The sequence below is a fragment of the Spea bombifrons genome, chromosome 13 (assembly GCF_027358695.1).
Source record: "Spea bombifrons isolate aSpeBom1 chromosome 13, aSpeBom1.2.pri, whole genome shotgun sequence".
NCBI classification, from domain to species: Eukaryota; Metazoa; Chordata; class Amphibia; order Anura; family Pelobatidae; genus Spea; species Spea bombifrons.
The window spans coordinates 22,605,982-22,631,181 of NC_071099.1; the positions used below are offsets into that span (position 1 = coordinate 22,605,982).

The following is a 25,200-nucleotide window of genomic DNA, read 5'->3' on the forward strand; positions in this document are numbered from 1 at the left end:
ATATATATATATATCTTTTGAAATCGGTAAATATATATACTCTGCGGGTACCTGTGCACTATGCCCCAGACATGCGCAGCTAATACTGTCATCCCCGTACATAAAGCTAGGTACAAGGGGAAAAAGAAACAAACAAAGTGATATTAGACAATATACAAAACTCAACATAAAGATTTTTTTCTCAAAAGTTATTTCAATGATATACATACTTTAAAAATGTTAGATTTGCATTTTTTTGTACAACGTAAAATCTTTTTTTCCCCCTAGGCATTTAAACCTAGACGTCACCCCCCCCCCCCACTTGATAAGGGTAGGTAGAGAGAGGCATTGTTTGGGGTGGGGGTGTAATCTAACCAGATTGAAACAGGTTCCCGTAATTCGTTCCCAGAACTTTGTTGCGTGGCCGCAGGTTGGTTACCAACAAATAAGTACTGCCCTTAGGGGTGTTCGGAGGTAACGATACTCCTGTTGGTCCCCATTCCATCTCAGTGGAAGAGCCACGTGGCTTTTAGACTGCAGAACGTGAGAAAGACAATTAATGACTCACAGTGAAGATAACAAACAGGTGCAAATTTCACAGCTTTCCAAGCCATAAATCTCTCTGAAACCTCTCTGCCCCCCCCCTCTCTCTCCTCTCTGTGCCGCGTGCTTGTGTCTGTGAATAACTCTACGTATTAGGTGCAAACGCGTCGGTCCCACAAAAAAAAGAACGAAAACGGCCCTCCTCTCTGTCACCTCGGTCTTCCCTCAAAATGCCAACTTCGAAAAGTGAGCTTCCGGCGTTCTTCTAGGAAAGGAAAAAAAAGATAAAAAAAAAAAACAGTTTCTAATCAAAAGTCCTATCTGCTCCAGATTCTACAGCAAGCAGCAGTTATGGTCCGCTCTCTTCTACTCATCTCCAGTTCTTTTTTTTTTGAGGGCCTTCTAAATTCTCCTTCCGCCGCTCCTAAGCTTTCTTGCATTTCCCTTTCTTTTCTCTCTGCTGGAACTTTCTCAGCCTCCTGGCCCACGTGTCCCTCCACTGTATGACCAGGCTGGTCTTATCTGCCACTATCCCGTTCTGGTCTGGGGAGTCTTCGTCGTTTCCGAGGAGCAGATACTTCTTCAAGGGCTTCAGCTTGGGGCATTTGCAGGCGATATCCTTCGAGCGGATCCAGAGGTTCTGGTCTCCCCGCCGGATGCGGTTGGTCCCCTGTTTGTACACGGAGATGACGTTCACGGTGAACTTCCACCAGTCTCCAGCCTTGTCCGCCTTCAAGATATGGATCTGCACAGCTGGAAGCAAAAGGATAACATGTAAGACAAATTGTATTTTCCTTCGTAAAATAAAGAGTTTTACAGATTTTGACCTAATTTTCTTCTAGTTCTCCCTAAAATTGGACTATTTTCCCTAAACCTCCTTTGTTGTTATGTGGATTTTGGGTCATGACTGCAGATACGGTCTAAAAGCTGCATCATCCCAAGTCGATGGAAACCTCCAGAAAGTCCTCCGCTCAAAAAAACCTTCCAACCTCCCCTGCTGGGTTGGGGGGGGTACAGGGGGTGGCAGAGACACCTTTGGAAAAATCAACAGTCTCAATTCTAAAGGCTTCCAGGATTTGTTATTTCACCTCCCAGCTGTGAAAACATCCGTGCCGGCCCGGCCTGCGAGCAGGGAGCGGAGTGCACACAAGTATCTTGAGTTTGTGCTCTTACGTGTACCTGATCTGTTCTTACCTGAGGACAAATTTTTCTGGTTGAAGTGGAGAAGGAGCGCTTATTTACGACTGTATTCCCTTAACTTAAAAATAACTAATGGGGCTTTCTAGATTCCGACCTTTTCAATGTGAAAGCGGTGCAAGCATTATTTCAATGCAATCTATGAACAGAACGTGTTTGAACCTCGTAGGTATCCTAGCAGCTATCAAGGAGCTAGTTGGGTTTCATATTTCCAAATGTTACAAGACAAGTTAGCCACATTCTACATGTTGGATACGCAACATTCTGAATTCTAGATCACATAAGACAAGAAGGTTGAAGGATTCTCAGCCATTGGCTACACAAAGTCTGGCTACCCTCCATCATGGCGGCCACCAGTCTACCCTCCATCATGGCGGCCACCAGTCTACCCACAGCCAAGCCCAGTCAAGAAATACATTTGTTACTTGTTTACTAATTGATGGCAACATCCACCACTCCAGAAGCACACACACCATATCCAGTCCAAGAACATGCACTTAGATGAGAGTGTATTAGCCAAGTCAATTATAGACTCCTCCTTGAGGAGCTGGGCTTAGGTCCAAGGGGTTTGGAGAGGTTGGAGGACAAAGTGTGACGCCCTGGCCTACAAAGTCAAACAATCCTCGTATAGGGTAGCACTCAAATGCTTGGTGCCGGGAGGAGGACGCCACCCGATCCAAAACAACAATTACAATAAAACAATGTAACTGAGAACTCAGCGAGTTGACCTGTTTATTCCCCCAAAGGGCAGCATTTCGATCCAAGGACAGGATCTTTTTCAAGCCATGTCTGCTCATGAAGAATCCTACTGTGTATAAAGTAACATGTGGGCTGATACAATAAGACAGGCGGTAGGTTTCAGTGCTGAATCTAATGGCAGTTTGGGGAGAGTTCCGCTTAAACGCTTGCACTACTGTTCATAAAACATGGAGTTTTTGTTGCGCAGGAGTCCTTCAGATGAGGACTCTTTGTCCCGAGATATAATCGTACAGAGAACCTTCCCCAGCCCAAACAGGCCGCTACGAACGAGGTGTATAACAATATTAAGCATCCCAGCCTTCAACTCGTTGTAGCAAACCTTTATCTCAATTCCTCCGAAATATGTCCCTCCCTGGCAGTACCTCTGCCCCCTGCCTCTTCCCTGCTAACTTACTATGTAGAAGACACGGCCAACACTGCGGGCGCCCCCTTCCCCCTACAGCTCTCTGGGAAAGTTGGCAGATCCCGTTTCCCCCTCGTACAAAGCCGTGCCCTCCCTAGCCACAGAGATCAGACACCAGCGGATTAACCATCCGTCCAGGAAAGGAGCCCTCACGCTGAGGTGAAATAGCTGTGGTTTGTAAGTGAGCGGACGTATTATGAGGAACAGCATGCATTTCTCAGATGCCCATTTGACGATTGTCAGGCACCCCCTGCGGGGAGGCAGAATGCGCCATGTCAGCTCTTTCTGTCTCCCCTTTCTGCAGCCGCGCAGGACGCAGACGTCTTTCTTGTCAGGACGCTGTGGCTGCGGTCCAAGAACTGGTACAGAAAGCGGGGCACCGGGGTAATGGGTGGAGGGATTTGGGCACAGCGGGATAAAACAGATTACTCTTGTGCCCACTGCATTTTACACACAATGCCTCTGCCAGAGACGGCAGCAACGGACCGCGATTGCCACATGGAGGCCAACAGAAACGGCCTGAGAACTGCCATCCACGCTGCGTCCATTCCCATTATAACCGGGAATCTCTACATCATCGCTGGGATTTCCTGTAACAGATTTCTCTATTTGTAATGCCACGTCGCAATGGAGAAACCACAAGTTATATCTAAGAAAATTATAGACAACATCGAGGAGCCACAATGTGTGAAACTTATAACATACAACGAGGGCTCTGCATAAAAAGAGATGGTGATAACTCAGAAAAATAGTCGTATAACCATAGCAGCCAACAGAATGATGGCGCCGGCTGGACCATACCACTTAGTCAAATCACCACAGCGGCCAACGGAATGATGGTGCCGACTGGACCATACCACTTAGTCAAATAACCATACCACTTAGTCAAATAACCATAGCGGCCAATAGAATGATGGCGCCGACTGGACCATACCACTTAGTCAAATAACCATAGCGGCCAACGGAATGATGGTGCCGACTGGACCATACCACTTAGTCAAATAACCATACCACTTAGTCAAATAACCATAGCGGCCAATAGAATGATGGTGCCGACTGGACCATACCACTTAGTCGTATAACCATAACAGTTAGTCAAATAACCATAGCGGCCAATAGAATGATAGTGCTGACTGGACCATACCACTTATCAAAGTCGCTATTTCTACGGACCCCCCGTGTTAGAAAGATACGCTACTTCGGGGTACGCGAGGCTGGTGGATGCCGGACGTCTTACCGTAATCTTTCTTGCAGTACTTTTTCATGTTGATCTTCAGTTTGCCTTTTGATGCCTTGCAGTAGGTTTCACAATCTAAGGAGAGAAAGTCCGCAGGATTAAATATCTGCATCTCATTTAATGATCAGCATGCGCGTGTCCTGCAGGATTAACTAAACCGACGTTGGTTTCTCAGCAATTCATTAATATTTTTATCTGCTTACATCGTCCAATTTTATGTAATTGATTACGGACAACATTTGTAACAATGCTTAGTAACCCTGGCTTAGAGGAATCCCCTTTCAGTTGATTGGCTGCTCAGCATAACCTTGACCATTGGTGAAAATAGTACTGGTAAAGCAGGGCTTACCATCCAATACGAGCCGCGTAGAATCTATTTTTTAATGGATTACCCTCTACCAACTCTGCTGGGAGTCCAGCGGTCATGCAAGGGAAAGGCTGGTTTTTCTCTGGGATAATTAGCCGAGGTCTCTAATGGTGCCTGTCCTCCCCCAAACGGGGCTAATGCCTCTCATTAACCTCAAGGCAGCAAAACAAGAGGAGGGTCAAACCAGTGCGCATTCGTTGCCTTTATTCTGCTTGAGTAAGATTGATTGGAGAACAAATCTCTGCACATAAAGCATGTAATTAGATTAGGGTCCCATTATTGTTTGGGAATTTTTTTCCAGCTGAGAGAGTCTAGGATAACAACATGGAAGGAACCCGCAGATATTTCTATATTTCCACATGTAGGCATGGACGTCGGCAAAACAACAATTTGTGCGCGAGATGAACGATCTCAGCGACGATGAATAAATCGGCCGTCACACTGTAGCAGTTTGAAACTATAACCCAGATCATCACCAGCTCAGCCGTGCAACAAATTGATCTAATTATACATTTCTTGCCATTTCTTTACAGCTTGCGGATGTTTCCGTCGTCGCGGGGCGACTCGTATTTGGACCCCCAACACCCATTAACCTCAGCCGGACGAAGTGTACGGAAGCTACAGTCTGAAGGCAAAAAAACGTGCAGGACTCATTTAACTTTTACGGGGGAATTCATGGGACCTTCCTGCTGAATAAGGAAGACCTGGTAACTGCTTCAACATTTCTGGTTGTTCGGTGGCTTCTTCATGTTGACTCCACACTTGGACCATGTCCAGGGTTGTCCAGCAACAAAAGGTAATGATCCCTCTTTAATGGTTTCGCTGTGCTGCGTTACTGGTACAACTTCATAGTCATCAAGCTCTCCTTTGGTGTAGGCCCCTCAACGGGCGGATCTTCTGTTCTCCAGCGTATCCCAAATAATGAATTCAGATTAGAACTCCTTCGTCGATGTCGCCACTTGGTTATGGCTCCAGAATAAAATTACGCTTCACGGTGTCACGGTGAAGACGGTTCTACAGAACTTAAATGGTTCCTTCGAGGAATGAGAAATCAAGGAGATTAAGTTCCTTTGTTCTCCAGCCTAAATAACATTATGTCTTCCATAAACAAACTTAATAATTCACTAGGAAACACCAAAGGACCATCCGGCGTAGGAACTGAGGAACTGATTGATTCGTATCTCCGACCAAGGAACAAGAGATTCTCCGTCTATACAAAACCGTATTGTTCTTTCCCCCGGCTTTTGTGTTCTATAAATCGAATGGATGGGTGGTTTTCAGTTCCTCACCTCTGGTGGTCCTTTTCACCTTACTAACCCCCGTGAGACCTTTGGGCCGCTCTATTGTCAGGCACGACTATTGTTCGGTTGTGGAATTTAGGGCTGTCTGGTGGAGACAGGAAGACCTATTGTGGTGCGGGGTTGTGTAGGATGGCGGACAAAGCCTTCGCATATATAGAGCGTTAACGGTGTACAAATTGGGGTTTGTGGGAGCAGAACGGCCAAAAAAAATAGAGAGCGGGTTTCTATAAATTGTGATTTGCGTGGTTAATGTACGGAGATGTATGAATAATTAGTTTTAAGCAGAATATAACAGTGTTATATAGCAGTGGGGGTGTTATACAGAGTAATAGGAGGAGCTGTAGGAAGGGGCTATATGGTGTAATAGAAAGATATGTGGAGGCGCTGTATGGAGTAATGGGAGGAGCTAAATGAAGGGGTTATATATATAATAGTGATATAATAGAGATATAATAGTGATATAATAGTGATATATTAGTGATATATGTGGAGCGCTGTATGGAGTAATAGGAGGAGCGATAGGGAAGGTTTATATGAAAGCGTTATAACCGGTAACATCCCTTTAGCCGTGATATAATGCAGCACCGATTACCAGCAGCCGCCGGTACCACTAACGGTACAGAGGATCACTTTTTGCATGCTGTGAACGGACGCTAACGATCCCGCGCACGCTCCAGCAGTTACACGCGGCTCCGGCCCTGCACCAGCAGCTAATCGAATGCAACAAAAGTCAAACTGGGAACGAGCGAATTACTTAATGGAATCCGGGAGTCCCGGCCAAGAAACCGGCTCCGCAGGACGAGGCACCCCAGCAGGATATCATATAAAAAAGGTAGGGAATCCATGGAATAGACTCCCAGTTGAAGAGGTAAGGGACCAATACACAGTTAAAAATTAATCTGTGATAGGAAGAGAAACTCAAATAATCCCAAAATTCCAGACCACCAAAGCAGGTGTCGATGCGGTTAATCTCACAGCTACCTACGGGTAACCCGCATGTTGGTGGTCATTGGATAATAACGGAGAACAGTTTAGGTTTCCTGGAACGGTCGCCCAGCAGACATGGTAATGACGAATGCACTGAGGAAATTCCTGGAGCAGAATATGTAGAATATGCGGAGGGGGTCGGAGGTCACATAGTATTTCGGGTATTTTTACGGCAGGTAAGAGCAGACTGGGCAGGACTCGCGTATTTTATGTGCTTTGTAACCGAACGGCCGACTGATTACAATCCAGCGAGCGGCGCGACGGCAGAAATTCATCTTTGGCTTGTTTATTTTCCATCCATTATCGGGGCTTTGTGGCGGTGCGAAAAAGTCAATACTTTAATTCTTCTTATTGTTAGTGAGCTGCGGCTCGGTTTTGGGTGGCAGACTCCCTCCGCGTGCTACGTCTGGGAACCTTACGTGTCCAGACAAGCCAACTGTCCTAACAAAAAGAGGCAGCTCCCTCCATGCTCACGGACAAAGGGGCTGTTGGCTCACGATGCGTGGAATAAGTGCATCCTAAGTCATTTCATGCCCCTGCGACCCGGACCGAGACCCTCGTACACCTCGATCTTCAGAAAACGGGGTTTATGGCGGCCATTTTTAATATTAAATCAAAGACGCTTTACCGGTAAAGGACTTCTGGTTATATAGCGCGGAGTTTTATATGTAGCTCAGTAAACGGAGGATTTCCTTCACGTGCGGCATCGAGTAATATTTCAATAAAAACTTCCTTGTTTATTAAACCGATTTAACTCATGGATTCATTCTTTGTGGATTCATTCAACTTAAAAAAAATGAACTCACCGGGGTTAGGAATTGGCTCAAAGTGGTGAGTTTTATCAACTTGGGTATTCATCAAAATTAACTTTTCTACAGGGTCCCCAGAACCAGGATCCATACCTTACGTATACAGCGGGGGGTGATAAACACGCATGGGATAGACGTACGGCTCCTGAATCTAAGACGAGACCGACGACCGATCTTTACAGCAGGAGAAACGAGTAGACGGGCTGACGGGGGCCGACCTGCCGGCGGGCTCTATGTATCTATATATATATATATATATGCACATATAATGTCCTCTGGGTAGCCCAGAACAGAGGAACCTTCATTAAAGCGATGGCCGAGTAGACCAAGCGGGTACGTACCTGCGGGTTCCTCTGCGCTGCTGGCGGCCGTAGTCGGGGGGGCCACGGGAATCTCTGGTTGGAGGAGTCACGGGATTGGGAGAGGAAAAGAAAAGACGCGTCGTTAACATTATTTTCCTGAAGCTAAACTTAGCGCATGGAATAAACAATGGGTATTGATGGGAGGCCTTTCTCAGCCGGCTCTCGCCTACACTCTGCCCTCAGCCTCATTTCTTACTCTCGCTTTTCTTTGTTCTTACTTATTTTTGGACATTCTATTTTGGTAACTCTTTATACTTTGTAACCAAATCTATTATATCTGCTTATCGGGTGCTTTTTGTGCAAACCATGTAATTTTCCGTTACTAGATGGAGGCAGCGTTCAAAACAGCGCAAGCAAAGTGAGGATCAAGGAATTCTACAAAAAATGGCAAATTAGGCAATTAAGGGTCAGATCATTAATGGGGGATAACAAAAGTCAATGGGGGGGGGGGAGAGTCATTAGGCCGGGGTCGGTGGTCACAATTGGCTTTGATTTATTAGAAAGATTAGAGTTTTGGGTCATACCACCTGACCCGGGGGTGTTTAATTCCCCTCCTCAATCATCTTAAGTGTAGGATGAGCCCAGATACCCCTGAAGCATCTGTGTGTGTGTGTGTGTGTGTGTGTGTGTGTGTGTGTGTACACACAATATATACACACGCACACAATATATATATTATTTTTAAAGGAAAAAGTTGCTCTGAATATTTCACATCTTCTTTGACCCAATATATATATAAATATTCACGACACGGTCACCCTCCATCATTAAATCATGTTGTTAGTACACAGGCGTGTGTTGTAACGGCAATACTATCTACTTTGTTGCAGGTCTAAAAGGAATTCCTTGGATAATATGGAAACAACATTTTTTGGGGGGGTAAAGCATTTTTTTATTTTTTTTTAGTTTTCTGTTCATTGCGTAAATAGATAAGTTGTTATAATACTGTATATGACAGCAGTCCAGCCAACCAGCTTCATGAACAATAATCAATATGGCTGCTGCGTTAACAACTTGGAATCATTTGCTGATCGTCAGCGTTACCATGTTGAAAAATATACATAAAAAGACCAATTTCGGAACGTTTAGGGTCGGGGGTTACCAAGGAATTCCTTTTAGACGTTTTTTTAGCGCTATGGTAGCAGGTTAACAATTTGTAGTAAAAGAGCAGTAAACGGATGACACGTACTTATGCAGGGGGCAATGGGCGAGCGGCTTTGCTGGTAGCCCTTGGCACATCTATTGCATGTTATGCCAGTCACTCCATCTTTGCAAGGACACTGGCCCGTGGTCTGATTACAGGTTTTGCCGGCTGCACCCACCGGATGGCAGTCGCAGGCTGCGGGGTGGAACAGACGAGAAGGGTTTGGAAAACAGCACAAGGTACAAAGCAAACAAAAATAACACAAAATGTAACGGAACGGGGGGAGAGCGGCAGCGGGGATCAGGGAACGGAGGGGCAGAAAAGGGAAGCCGGGGGAAGAGCAGGAGGTACGTCATGCAAGCCTTCTACGGAAGCATTTCTCGCAGGGTCGCTTTTAATACTCTCATGGTGGATGCTGCTGCCAGGTCGGGTCGACTATTCTGGACACAAGCGATACATTTTGGAAAAGACGCTACGAGTGGCCATCATTCTTGATTTGCAGACATGGTGGCCAAATGGACAAAGACTGTCCAGACTCCAGAGTGCCCAAAACCAAGAGTCGCCAAGAAAAGCAATGATCGGAAATACCCACTTACACCAACTGGCAGCATTATGAGAGGTGATAGAATTCCCCCCTCGGTGAGAAGAACTTTAATCCTCAGCCGTTGTCATAAAACAGCCTTTGGTAGAATTGACCGAAATATCAACATAAACTAGAAATTGGCTGCATTCAAAAAAAAGAACAGTTACAAATATTTCTCCAATCTTATCAGATTTTGCTGAAGAATGAAACAGGAAAAAAATGAACAAAGATGTGATGGTAGGAAAATTAACAAGCGAGACAGAGAAGGGAGACAGGCGGATAGAGACTACGAGAGAGCGCGGAAGACAGCGCCGGACCAGGGGAGAGAAAGTCAAAGGAAGAGCGTATGTGCAAGTTGGGAGAGACAGGGATAGCGAGGCAGAGAGAGCGCGGAGGAGGCAGAGAGAGCGCGGAGCGAGGCGGAGCGAGGCAGAGAGAGCGCTGGGATTCGTAGACCTCCCAGACATCTCTGACACGTCCATCCAACGAGTTAAGCTCCCAAATTAAACCGGATCATAAAAAGCCTGAGATAAGAGCCTCGTTATCGGTTAGCGGAGCATCTTTTCCTTTTCCTTATCAGCTGTAAAACCACTTCTCACCAGGACCGGCTGCTGGAACTCATCAAACGTCTTCAATGAATTCCCTGTCCCAGGCGCTTTCCAAGGAAATAAATATACATTAACCCCTTCCACTCCAAGCGAGATTACAACGCGTTTTGGAGGAGAGAGAGTGTAAAAGAAGAGCTTAATGTGTTTTGTTTTTTAAGGAACCTAAACATGGTGTTCAGATACTAATCCTGTGCGATTTCTTCAGGTCTGTGTCAAGCGTGTGATTTACAATTTACGATCTTTTAAAATACCAAACGATGGGGAGGAACGCCCTGCGTCACCGTCAATAAATTCTAAGACGCAAACAATGACGAGGGTTCCATAAGTAAAACTTCATCGCGTTAATGAGAAGCGCGAGACTCTTGGGGAGTTTAGAATATGTGATTTATCCCCGAAATGATTCCGGGAGGAATTGACCTCTTTAATGCGTTATTGGTAAAAATAGTTTAGAGGGGAAACCCCCAGCGATTGACGCACCTGTCTCCTCGCACAGGTGCATGAGGGTACTTCGGCTGCAAAAGAACCAAGTAACACCTGGCGTGTTTAAAAACGCATCACAAACACCCGTGAAAAGGTCACGGTGTATATTTATCCGTCTGCGTACAATACAGTGACAAAACCAGCAAGGGGCAGGTTGGGGAGGGCGTGGGGGGCACGGGGGCAAATGTCACAAAGGACAAAACTTCAGGGAATGGCAGAGTTATTTCAGACACGCGGCGCGCTCGTCTGCGCTTAAATAACGTCATTTACGGACGTAGAGAAAAACAAACGTTCTTCTCATAGAAATCCCGTCCTGACTCCCGCAGGGAAGCCAGAAAGTGAGGAGGACGCAGGCAGGGAACGGACACCTGGCCACCCGCTAAAGGACCAGGTCTGCTCGGCTATAGAATTTAAATACAGGTACGTCATCGAGGGCCGGAGAACGCATCAGGGGCTCCGGCTACAACAAGCAAGAAAAAGGCCAAGTGTCCTAAACCAAAGAGAAAAAGCAAAAAACGTGGACGTGAAATAAGTAACGAGGCTCCGTACGCGGCAGATACAGTTTCAGTAATGATGATAATATGTAACTACCACGGCCCTCGGAGCCCACGCCGATTATCCACTGGGATCTCAAGCAGTATTTCTGAGAAATACTGTTGAAATAAACATTCTAAATGTACGGCAATCGCCATGGAAACCAGCGCAACCTTCTGCTGATAGCTCCGCGGTTAGCAGTTTCCATGACGGCTGCTGGAGTTTGGGGTTTACAAGTCGGGCAGTTGGTGTCCGAGGACGTATAAAAAGATCAACGCAGCCCAATGTGTAGCCCCCAGTGGTTTTAGGAAGCTAAGAACTGACTTAAATAATGGCGATTCATTTTTAACCCCCCCCCCCCCGGGATGGTTCTACAGACCAACCAGAAGGAGATATAATGATTTGATATCCATCTGGCAGCGAAGGGGGGGTAAAGGGGTTACACCGCAATATGCTTTTTATTGTTTTATTCTTTTTTCCCTTTTCAGTCAGCGGATTAAAGGTATCAAAGCCCACGCTATTGAATGAGGACAAAGGGTGTCCAGAGCCCGACGGAAACCGGACTCCTCAATTAGCGCAGCCATCTCTACACACCAGACGCTCGACCGCTTAATATCCGATAGAACCGATGGCTCCCCTCCAAAGGGTTAAAGGACTTTCATAAAGCACCGGAAGCCAACAGCCGGCCTCGGTCTTAAATGGAGAGGATTTATGGGATGAGATGGAGACTTTAATTCTATATTAAAAGGGCTGCCCCAGGTAATCAAACTTAATCTACCCCCCTTCTGATCATTTAAGCTGCGATACCCCAGTAAGCCTGGCCTCCCGTATGACAACACGCAATGTATGTGACACGGTATTCATGTCAGCCACACGCATCATTTTCATCCTGTGAACGATATTCTGAAGCCACTCGGGAGGTCAGGGGGAATCTGTAGTCATCGTAGCAAAGACTTCACCTCGAAGCAGGAACACCTGCGCCCACCTTCTCTCCGTCGCCCCTCTCTCCTCCCCTCGGCTGCCGGGGATTAATCTACCATCTCTCCCCCCCAGGAATTCTCCGCACTCCGTGCCGTCTGCATCAGAACCAGCGCTCAAAGCACCGAAAGCTTCCACCCCCCTCCCCGCCGAGCTCTGCTTAACCTGTTCAATGCAACCCACTGTCCCCTGGTATGCACACCTGTGCAAAGGTGGAAGGGGAGGGAGAAGCCGCGTTAACCTCTTTATATACCACTGGAATTTAAACATTTTAAACCACGATGCTGGGTTCACGTATTGTCAGCAACGCGGGAAACCGTCGTAGGACAGAGAATCTACATCTTACAGACAGGGATTGGCAATAATGTAACAGAATCACAGGATACTAAGTAACATTCTTTAAATAGAGGGGAGATATTAATCTACGGACATCGTAACGCGGGAAGCTGCAGCCTAGTGGATAACGGACGCGGTCGGCCTGACACGAGACGTACGCAACGTTCTCTGACGCCCCATGTGATGCTAAGACGTCTCGGAAACCCAATTTTTTTCCGCAGGAATTTCCACCAGAATGTAAAGTTCAGAAATTTTTACCCCAGCTCTGCTTAGAATCTCAAATATTGGACAGGGTCACAAAGGGTAAAGAAGGGATACAGAGGTCTGAAGATCAATCAATGCCCCAGGGGTCTCTTTACAGTATACTCCACGGGGCCCTCACCTTTGCACGCCTTCCTGTGAGTGATGGGCTTGGTCATGTCCCTGTAATAACCCTCCTTGCAGTAGTGGCAGTGGCGGCCAGCCGTGTTGTGTCGGCAGTTCAGACAGACCCCTCCGCTCCGGCGTCCCGACAGCTTGAAGAGCTCCATGTTAAAGCGACACCGGCGAGCATGCAGATTACAGTTACAGGCTGGGAAAGAGAAGGACAGACAGGTGCTGGTTAAACCTCCTGTGCATGGAGTTATATAGCAGACGCAGGCATGACGCAGAACATGCGGTTAAGTTTATGCAAGGACGATGCGACTTCAACCGGTCATCCTGATCACAGACCATCTAAAGCGCCAGGACACCACATACAATAATCATATAATAATAATAGTCTTTTCCCGGCACGATTACCCATACGAGCCCCTATCTGCCCCCGCTAGGTCTTCTGCGGTGCTGTCCCCACGGCCTACGTGGTCTGATGTGTATCTTACAAAAATCACATTGTGTGTAACATGGAAACGTCATAATAGAGGATTAAAAGACAGGGAAAACCCAATAAAACTCCAGCATGGAGCCACTGGTGGACTTTGGCGATGGTGAGCGGCAGCAGCCCGTTTCCATGTTTCGTTCTCACGCCCGGCTATCCCCCACCCGTTCCTCTGCTGGGGCAGACTTCACGCGTGTCCTCGTTTGCCCTCTCCGGCCAGGGACGAGTTAATCTTTCATTGCATGCAGGCTGAGGTGTCGGAGAATGGAAATCGGAAAGGTCACAGGCGCATTTTGCCAGGTCCGTTGGCACGGCAGAGGTGACTCACGGCTCGAGTCTGACGCATAACCGATTCTTATGAATATTTTATATGCCACGGCCCCTGGACCTGAAACCGGGTGTTAAGACGACTCTCGTGCTACTGATATTCAAAAGTTCCAAACTTCCAGAATATTGTATTCTCTCGGAAGAACGTTCTGTAACTACCTGGGTCCAGTCCTCAAATGACACCAAAGCGGAGCACATTTTATGCTTCTATATTAATATATACATATCTATAATATATACATGTTAAGCGGCCTCTGGAGCCTGGCCTGGCCAAATCAGTAGCTTTTGTTCCTGTAAATCTCCACAGATTTAACACCGAGCTCGACAGGATCCAAGTCTCTCAGCCATTGTAGAGATCCAGAATCATTTGTCGAGTCCAGAAAAACTTCAGGGGAGGTTAAAGGTCAAACTCAAGATTTCCTGTGAATACCCACTCAGGATCCAGTAGCTCAGAGTGTAACGGAAGTTGTAGACTCCGCTACCTATCCCCATATCTGCTTCATTTATAAATTATAAAACAGACTAAGGCAAAATACAGATTTTAATACAAGCAAAAACGCTCGCCCGTGCTTTAGAAAACATTTTTACACCAACTTTAGCCATGCACGATGCCAAAATCTGTGGGTTTAGGAGTGAATTTATTTGCATTCCAGTACCTGGACTGTATGGGAATGAGAGCAGCCAAATTATGGGGTGGAATGGAAGAGAGAGAAGGGCAGGAGACAAGACAAGATGGTGGAGAGAGCGAGAAGGGCAGGAGATAAGTCAGGATGTAGGGGAGAGCAAGAAAAGGAGAGTTTGATGGAAAGCAGCCATCAAACTGCATTTTAGAAGAAGGGCAAGGGCTAGGGGCGGTTAGAAGAAATGTGAGGAGAAAGGATGGGATGGATGGGGAACAGGGAAGAAGGGCAGATGGTGAATTATGAGAGGAGACAGAGAGGGCCAAGGTGATGGGCCACACTAGAGAGGAGAGTGGGGAGAGTAACAGGATGGAGTATCACCTTGGGAACGGGGAGGTGGATGGGGGCCATTTCAGTGGAAGGCAGTAATGGCCGTAATTTAAGCCTAGAGAGAAGGGCTCAGAGGGGAATGAAAAGGAGGAGAAAGGGGTAGAGTGAAGGTAAGACAAAAATATAAAATAACATAAGGAGTCAAAAGATGTTTTGCTGCCAGCCGCAGGTTCTAATAGCGGAGATTAAGCCGATACATTCCAGGATGAAGAAGTCATACGTCGAGAAAGCACTGAACTGTTCCTGGGACCCGCGAAACCGAGAAGGCGTAATGTTTAGCTTTCGCTGCTCAAACCAAAATGTGTTTCAAATTTCATCTATCATCGACATGTTGTATAATAATATTTTCTTTTAAACAAATCCTTGATGGTGTGCTCTTAATTTCGGATTTAAATTGTACTGAATTTGCATAAAATTTTAGCTTTATAAAGTTTACGATTAACTCTCCATGTGGCTGACGGAATCCCGCAGTCCCCGGCACGGTTTCTGTAGCCTTTAAGAAGCGCAGATACATATCTCAGTAAGCATTACATGTGGGCAATGCTCTGAACTAAAGTGTTTTGTGGTTGGTGACGTCATGTGGATCATGACATTTACATCATGACGCACCACTGTTTCAGTAAATAGAGTTGATGCGTCTGCGATGACATCAGCAAGTGAATATGTGAGGTTTCGAAACTACTCCCCAGGCATCGGCGTTCCCGCAGGAGGCTACACGAAAAGTAGACAAAGCGATTCGCGAATTCTCCTGCGGGAAGAGAATTTCACTTCTCCAGGCAAACGCTGCTGGGCGACATCACCCCATACTCATCCGCGCAGGTGCAACGGCCTGCAGCTGGATATGCCCGTCCGGGTGTTAAGACTGCAAGAAAGCAGCCAGCAGCTGCGCGTGCCCGGGTATCGGCTATACGGATACCATCAGGTGGCCACCAGACTTAAAGTGCCACCCGACCATCGCCAGTCTGGCCATACACATCTCTAATAATCACAATGTATCCTTCAATAGCGGAGACTACAAATTGTATTCCATCATCTAAATATATATCCCCCGGCATCGCAGAACAAAGAAAATCGGCGATATATCCTTCCTACAGAATTCACTATCGCTGTGACAGAGTACATCATTTTTTATGCTGCATTGTAGTTCATTTGCATACGGTGCCAATTAATGATGTCATAAATGACCGAGTGGAAATATACTTGCATTTCCGCTTGAAAAACAGATTATTTACGCTTTCCTAATGTAAATAATGTTAATACTTGGGTGAATTCTTTCAGTGTCGTTATATATCCATGTAATATATAATATATAGATATAATACGTAAGTTATCCCTGATGCAGAAATCTAGCCAAGCCACAGAAAGGGCCATCGTCGGCGTCTCAGCTCGAGATTTAAAAGCAAACATGGCGTAGGGTCGCCGGCTGTTATGTGTTAGGAATGCACGGTATCATTGTCCGCAGACACAGACGCTCTGTCACAACAAGCAGGACGGAATAAGCCCGGGTGATGGCAACTGACAAAGGCTAGAAAAGAGGTGACGAAAACAAGGAAGGCGAGGGGAGAGAAGGGGGAGAGAATCGCGTGTTGATAAGCTGCTGATTGAAGGATCAGCTCGAAAAATAGAGAGGGTGTCGGAGAAAAGGACATTCCACCACGGAGATTCTTCAACCTGTCATTAGCGGCGGTGATCTGAAGATCGCAGAATTCCATGGGGCATTCTAACCTTTTTTGGAGCGATTTGGACAGTTTTTTTTTTGCTATATTGAATACTTTATGTTAAGTTTTTGTTTCTCAGCTCCTTACTTTTTTTGTCCACAGGAGAGGACTTATTCATTAACCCAGGTCTGATCCGCCGAGTTCCGGGGAATTGATTAAAATCGACAAGAAAATATGTCAGAAGCTGTTGGTCCCCAAAACCTAAAACGTGGACAAACCTCGATTTTAAGATGGCCTTAATAAAAATAAAAATAATAAAGGTCATCTCTTTAGACTTGGATTCACTTAATTGAAAATCCTTGTCTGTCTAAACCAACTATTGTTGGCTCCGTTCCACAAGAAATAACGTTTCCTCAAAGATTCCTAAACATTCTGCGGACGAACCATTACAACGAAGCCATCTCTACAAAGAAAGAAATAAAGTCATCAAAGTAGACTTCTAGAGAAAGGCCGTGTTTGAAACAAAACGCGTGAAAACCTAAGCTATCCTCTCTGCGAAGATCCTTCGCAGCTCAAAAAAAATCCTTATCTTATGGGAGAGCGCAGGTCTTCTATCAAACACAGATCCTAGGTCAAGACAACGAGGGCCTTCAACCGCTCTCTCTAAACCATGACTTTGACCCAACACTGCTGGAAAACACCGACGCCTGGTACAGTCCACGAGAAAAAGTCTACCTCCTTGGGTTTCCGAATCATCATCTCCATTCGGAGCCTCGGCCATTGCTGTCTCTCCCCTGCGATGGCCGAGTTCCAGACTTCATGTGTAACACGAACCCGCGCGGACTTCCCCAAAGAGAAGAGTTTTATACCGCGGGATGCCATCCCCATAAATCATCTCTGAAGTGTTTAACGTCTTCGGTTGCTCATTCTCCAGCCTGTGAAGCGGTTTCAGATTTGTCAGCCTTGTCTAAGAATGTTAAAGGGGGAAAAAAAATTCTAGTTGGAAGCGCTCATCCATTCTGCATCATTCATTCCATCACCTCGAGATCACGTGTGCCCGAGAGAAGTTGCTTACACATACGTATGCATTAAGAGGGTCAGGACCTCTTGTTATCTCGTGGTTAACACAAGTTAAGGAAGGGGGGGTGCCATCTCTACTGGTACTAAAACGGATTAAGCAAGTATGGCCCTTATCTGGCCCTGGCACACTTTGTGCGACTTCTGTGATGACCTACCGTGAGGACCTAATGTAACGGAATGAGAGAAGCATTATTATTATTTACACATTATCAGGGCTTTTAGGGCTGTAGAACCCTGCGATACCCTCATACCCAGCAAACATTCTGACCTCCTAGAAAAGAGGGGCATCAGGGGAGGAAAAAGACACACATTTGGGAAGAGAAAAAAAAAGGATATTGTAAAATCTGTTATTCATAAAACCAACAAATTTGGCAGATCTGCGAGAGTTCGGTTACCATTTCACCCACAGATCAGCAGAATTTATTTGAAAATAAAAACTAGCTTGGGTATACCCCGAATCATTGCTTGTAACAGAGAAGGGGTATCTTGTATGACGTGCAGCAGGGAAAGCAGCCGAGTCCCCCAGTGGTTTTGTGATAGACGGAAACTTTTCCATTCCCTCCGCGGGAATTCGGTTTTGCTGCAGCCGTCCCAAAATCTGCTTTGTTACCTTTTTAGAATTAGACAGGAATGCGGAGGGTCCGGCGGGACGGCCCCGGCTCGTAGATCCCACTTATCTAAAGGTTCGGTTTCAGACCTGCGACGCTTTATCTTTACCTTTATTCCCCTTTGTTTTATTTTTCTCGCCCAGAAAATATATTTTTTTTCTGTATTTTGTAACCCAAGTTAACCCCTTCATTTATTGGTGAACCTCATCAAGGAGAAACACAAATGGCTTCTCCATCCCCCTAGAATATACTATCCAATTGGTGCTTTTCTCACTGTTGTATCACAGCCGAAACCTCTGCTTGAATACAGGTGACTTCATTCAGAATCTCTTTACCACTTGGCAAGTCATGGCTTCCAAAAAGACCGAAATACCGTGAATTAACCTGAACTGCAAGAACAGGGGCCCTGGTGTTGGCACAACTCCTAATTTGTCTCTTTTTTTCTATGAATTTTCATGCTGGATTCTTCCCAGCTGCTACCTACAGATCTGGAGCACCTGGAGTCTGGATCCCGATGCCAGCCTCTCTGCCCCGTCTTTGGCACGCTCCGCACTCTTAATGAGACCTTTATGCTTTGTATTGTACTTTGTATTGTAATAAGCATTACAAACAGCACAGAGCCCTGGGCCAGGTGTCCAACGGCCTTAAAGGTGGCCTTCGAAGCCAAAATGACAGAGGACGGATATTTGAGTCGCGCTCGCACCTTAACGGCCCGGCCCCCGTCTCCCAGCGTCGGGTTGGATGGTATTAAGAGGAATCACTTCTGATGGCGGTTACACAAAATTGCACAAAACGATTACTGGGTTTAAAAAGTAACCGCTCATCCCAACCGCACGCTTCGGAGGTCTCGTGCCAACGCCGCTAATTACCAAATTTGCTCAAACTAGGAAAATCCCTGCGTACAGAAAAGAACATTCATCGCCTTGGGTGGAAACGCAGATTTAACAAAGGAATATCTCAGTGCGGTTTGACTACTGGATGGGATAATAACGGGGGGTTTTAATCCGGCATAACTGCCATCTTTTTTTTTCTGGCCAAGAGATAACTTTGGAAAGGATTTGAATATCCGACCGAGACGACACCTTCTGATAAACCAGATTCAAATAAACCATAAGTGGGATCCCACCGTACTCCTCGGTAAGCGGAACCTGTTAACATCTACGGATACAAATGATTTCTTCTAAAGGGAACGCCAGAGGCGTGCGTGGAAATAATTTCCAGAGAGAAGGATTCTGTAAACAGCTACTTTGGGGGGTTTGATTGACACGGTAGACAGGGCTCGAGTGGTCCCAAGGCGGGGGGAGTCACGATACGTCTTTCTCGGTTAACGTACAGGAGGGTTAGAGAAGGCACCCGGCTCTACGAGGAACTCATTTCTCTTTTCTCGACATCCAGAACTTGTTTTGTCTCTCAGCGAGTTCGGTAATCTGCGTCTGGTTAACAGGTATCACCTCTGTCAGCTCAGATTACTGAGACGGCTATACGCCGAGGACTCGTACGGACAGACGGGGTCCGAGACCCTCATTCAATATTCCATGAAGACCATCCCCGAAAGGTCGGCTACACCATTTATCGTGAAGTTAAGGAATGTTTGTGGGGAAGAAAAAAAAGATAAAATAAAAAGCAGGGGATGAATTCACATCCGGAAATGAGAACCCTAGAAAGTATCCTTTGGTCACGGAATCACGCGGTCTAAAATATCAGATGCTTTCAACGCCGCCATAACTCGCAGTTTGCGCAGTCTGATACCAGCTAAAGGGTTAAAAAGTTACGGATGCCGGCACGAAAGTAACTAAAGTGTTATAAAAGCTTCTTTTTTGATCCGTATTCCGGATTTTGCGGAACATGAAGCGCTGGCGATTTCGAAATTCATGTAATTAGTAACTTTGTATCAGCGTCAGAGTCAGAGTCAGAGTGCGATATCGTGGCAGGAACAGGCTAGACGGCTCCAAGACCATAATTACTTGCCAAAAAATTAAAAAATATTAACATTTTTTATAAAAATCCCCCCTAAATCTACGGAGCCCGAATTAAAAGCACCTGGTAAAATACCTGCCACGCTGAGGCTTTATTTGGTCTTGTTTTGGCTCAATCGCCTTTTACACAAACACACACATACACACATATACACACACGCACACACACATATACACACACACACACACGTATACACACACGCACACACACACACGCACGCACACACACACACACACATATACACACACACACACATATACACACACACACACATATACACGCACACACACACACACACACACATATACACACACGCGCACACACACACACATACATACACACACATACACACACACACACGCATGCACACACCAGGAGAACGGCCTGAGCGTGTCTCGGATTTCCAAGAAGGGGTGTAAGGAAATGCCCACCTCCCTCCTGCTTTCTTTTTTTTTTATTTACACCTGGCGTTAACCAATTTCAGGAGGAAAGAGGTCAATCTGGTTAAACAAATATATGAGGTCTGAAGGTGTGAATATCCTGACTGCTTAGCAAAACATTAAGGATCCAGACCCCATCCTGCAGCTCCAGCTAATTAACTCTCTAGCTATCTCTGGAGACCCTCCAAGGCCACCCCTTACCCTTTGCGTTAACCCTCGCAGCGCCGGAGGCATTTTCACATCGCCCGGACCCTTTTAAGTATCAAGAATTGAGTTCAAGATACCCAGCCGTGGCCCCCAAGGGTCGGCTATCTGACAACGACGTCGATTTCAGAAGAAGGGTCATATTGATTAAAAAAAAAACGAATTTTAGGGTCAACGTAAAGTTATCCAAAAGGCTGGCTGTGGATTGTGAGAGCTGTAGTCTTGAAGGGGGGCAGAGGGATAACTGGGCACCGGAGTCAGAGTTTGTATTTTTTGTACCTGACGCATGCAGAGAAGACGTGATTTGCTTTAAAATTCACCACTATTTATAAGCTTTCATATTTCCGTGGATGGATATATTGGGGGGGGGGCAAGCATAAAAGGTGCATAGTGATAAAAGGTGATGCAATCGCCATGGAAACCATAGTATGAATGGCAGTTACTTGAAATGAATTCTAGCTGCATGGAGGTGCCGGCGCTCTCGCTCGCTGCCATCAGACCTGCTGCTCTCTAGATGAGGGGGGTCTGAAAACGGCCCCGTGCAGCCGCCGGCGTGACATACAGAGCCTGGAAAGTCCGGTAAGAGTTTTATCCCACACTTAATGTCGGGGACTTTGTAAGACAAACATGAGGTAAACCACTAAATCCCATAGAAAAACCGCTTTGGGAAGAATCTGGCGCTCCTCCACCCCGCTAGCACAACCACAGGCTGGGAGCTGCGGGGTTAACCCCTGTAAGGCTGATGAAGCGGCCCGAAGAGTCTGAATAAACCAGCAGAGCCTGGAACGCGAGGATTCCGGGTCAAAAAGCGAACCATTGAGTTTTAAATATCACAGAACGGCTCTGGAAAAGATATGTTTTTTTCATGTGTGTTAAGGTTTTTGTACCGAAAAGCTCAGGAATTAGTCTTGTTTCTGTCAATAAAACCTCCTACTAATGCGAATAATACCTCAACACGATTCTCACATCACCAGTGATTGCATGACTTCAGATGTTGAGCTATGAGGTCATCAAGTTAAAACCTCAGAACTTTTAAAAGACACTCACTAGAAATGCCACAATGCCCTTAGAGACAGGATAATAGGAATTGTAGTCAAATACTGCATACAAGCCACGCATTTTGTAAAGGTTATTGAGTCATTTCTGCTGGTTACGGCATCATCACGATGACATCAACTAAAGCAGAAATCTCTTTCTCTTGCTCTTTTTCAAGGAAATTCGAAAGAGAAAATCAGAATTTTCTAAACAAACAGAATCTAAGGTTTTGGGGTTTTTTATTCTCAGATTGTCAAACGTTGGATTTCTGGCCCGTAAATATAAACCCTTCTCACTAAAATAAGATTCCAGGAGGTCTACCTGGTGTGTCAATCCTTCAGTAGTAGGGACGGGGTTGGGGTTCCTGAGTCTTATCAGTCCCTGTTGGCCCTAGAATTGGGTTAAGCCTGGTTTAAACCACCGAACAAGCCCAAGTGGTGAGAGACTCCACTTACATGAACCATTTCTGCAAACACTAGATGGGAAATAAGTCAGATGTTTCTTATTTAGGGATTTTCGGATAAAGGTTTATTCCTGGTAAATGCAGCAATGATTATCATGCAGAATAGGGATAGGTGGGAATAGACTGATATGAGATCAGAGAAAGAGAGAGAGAGAAAGTGAATGAAGAGAGAGAAAGTGAATAAAGAGAGAGAAAGGGAATGAAGAGAGAGGAGACAGAGAGAGAATTAAGGTTAAGGCAGGAAAAGGACACAAACAATATAGAAAAGTAATGGTGTGATAGCCAAGAGCTGAATCAACGACAGAGAGAAGACAGAGATGAAGGGAAGAGATCTGATTAGGAAGAGATTGGATTAGGAAGAGGAAAGGACAGGAGCAAAGAGAGGGAGCAGGAACGAAAGTAAGGAGCAGGAGCGAAAAGAAGGAGCGGGCATGGAGAGCAAGAGCGAAAAAGAAGGAGCGAGACATGGAGAGCAGGAGCAAAAAGAAGGAGGGGGCATGGAGAGCAGAAGCAAGTAGATGACACAGCAGGGCACCGATAACAGGATGAGAAGAAAGAGCAGAACACTGAGAACAAGAATGAGAAGAGGGAGCGGGTGGTATCTCTCTAAATGTTCGGAAATTAAAACCAAAACTAAAATGGTTAACCCCTTAGAACACGGTCCCTCTGCTCTCCCTCCTTCTTCCCCAAGTTCAGGGCCCAGACCGTTTTCTTAAAAATTGTTGACAACACAAGCTCTTCCGACTCTGCCAAACTCTTGGGAAAGCAGGAAGCTGGGTTTGGCACGACTCGCAGACTGACTTGTACAGGTTAATCTGATTTGAGGGGGAAACTAATTGCCTTGGACCGGGTCTGCAAGACATTTTTAACATATTTCTGTTGTAGCTTTTTTTGTCTTTTGTTTTCAGCTCCTTTGTCTGTTTTCAGATTAGAATATTCAAAAAAAAAAAAAAAAACAACACAACTTTTCATCCTGGATATCTGAGCCTAAATCCGGAATATCGACCACTTGACTTTTGAGTGGCTCGGAAGTACCTAATAAAATGATCTCTTCCTTCTGACCTCAATCCGTCCCCGGGACGGGGGTTCTCAAATCCCAATTCTCTTAATCCCGTGGCGGACGGAGTTTTGTTTAACAGCAGACAAGCGAGACATTGTAACCGGGCTTCAGTAGCATTGTAGGCCTTGTAGTCCAAGAAGAGCCACAAGGCAACGGCCCATTTTGGAAAGAGTTCTCTCTCTGACATCTCACAATGCAAAAAGAAACAGACAAAAAACTAGATTTGGCTTAAAAAAAAAAATAATCTAAAACTACGAAAGTACAAAAGATACAAACAGAGGGAAAACAATGTGTCGGCAGCTGCCTCCCCACCCCCTACACGTATCATAGCTGGGACTCGCATAAACACACAGACAAAAGGGGGCAACCTCTCCGAAAACTCGTCCTTATCCAGGATTCACAGCCTCACCCATTGTCATGCCGGCAGAGAATTCTCTTTTGGGTCCTTTTCATGTGCTAAGCAGTCTTTGCACAATGGCATGCGGGACAAAGTTGCATTCTGACTTCTACACGGACAGGTGCACCGGAGCAACCGAGAGGCTACTGGGAAAATACCGCAAATACTTTAGGATCCAGAACTTAATATCATTTGGACCACCATGGTTGGCCATCATCAGATTAGCAACAAGAAAACATGGATCGGTTAGGAAGAATGAGAAGAAGAGGCCAAGGACCACGGTAAATGTGAGGTTGGTCAACTGTAATATTGTAACAAGACGGACTTTCTGTTAATCAACCCCAAAGTTCTCCACAATCTACAGTGCCCCATCCCGTTCTACATCTCATTTCTAAATTCTTTGGTTTTGAATCTCCATCGACTACTGGGACACAATGGTTGTTTGATGTAAATAACAGCTGTACGGCGAGTACTTCTGTCCCGCTGCGACAGTCTATTTTACGGCATCTGGGAGGCCGCAGCCTCAACCCACCGCCTCTTCTGAAAAGTTTCACTTATTTCATTATTTTGTTTCCCCCCCAAAGCCAAGCGGCACACTTCTCTCCTGTGCATTTAATCACATTTCTGACTCCAACACTCTGCGAGGGTCGCTAGTTTGGGGATATGAGCCGCATTCCACTGACATATTTCTCTAAATGCACTTATTTTGAGTGGACTTACCAAAAGCCGGCTCCTAGGTCTATTATTGTACTGGGAAAGATGCAGGGGGGAGAGAACAAGAGAGAAGAACAGAGGGAGAGAGGGAATACATTGGGGGGTGACAGAGATGAAAGGAGATAAGTGAGAAGGGGAGAGAAAAGCAAAGGGAATGAAGTAGAAGAGAATGAAACTCATACGCTCTTTGGTATTGAAGTCAGAATATTTCCATTTTTCTGGAACTCGCTGTTTGACAAGGAGACACGTGGTGATATAAAGGGTCTTTGTGAGCAGCTATGAGCGAGACCTCGGCCCTCGTTCAGGTGTGCGTCTGGCGGACCTTCAATCCACTTTGTTCGCAGATGGTGAAAGGTGAAAAAAGAAAGGCAAAGCATCTGCTGATGGAGACGCGGAGAAGGGAACTCCAACCATCGTCCCTGTGCAGAAGCAGAGGTCTGTCTACAGAGGTGCAGCTGAACAGCCATGGAACCAGCGGAGAGTCTCCAGCAGGGATCAGCAAGCATCCCAGCCCTCGTCTACGAAAACTCCCAGGCTTCTTAGCTCACAAACTGGCCAAGTTATTGGCGAAGCCACACGTGAACCTCTAAATGGCTTGAATGTGAAGGAATGGTTTTGTGAGATTCTCATCGCCCTCTGAGGCTTTACAAAGAAAATATTTTCTGAGATGTCGCGTAGGGGATGTAATATAAGATGCCCTCATCTATGAGCAGCCAGGAGCCCTGATAAGGGGACTTTCCATTAATCTCAGTGAGGGCTTGACC

General features: G+C 45.9%; 1 protein-coding gene across 1 annotated transcript in view; it reads right to left on the bottom strand.

Annotated features, from left to right (window-relative positions):
- Positions 1-886: 886 nt before the first annotated feature.
- NTN1 (netrin 1) overlaps positions 887-25,200 on the bottom strand; it is a 29,518-nt gene continuing 5,204 nt past the window's right edge. Inside the window, exons 2-6 of the mRNA XM_053454142.1 lie at positions 12,990-13,178; positions 9,134-9,283; positions 7,924-7,977; positions 4,119-4,193; positions 887-1,275 (exon numbers count right to left, since the gene is read on the bottom strand). Coding sequence (XP_053310117.1) covers positions 947-1,275; positions 4,119-4,193; positions 7,924-7,977; positions 9,134-9,283; positions 12,990-13,178 — 797 coding nt within the window. The 3' untranslated portion in view covers positions 887-946. The remainder of the gene's footprint in view (positions 1,276-4,118; positions 4,194-7,923; positions 7,978-9,133; positions 9,284-12,989; positions 13,179-25,200) is intronic.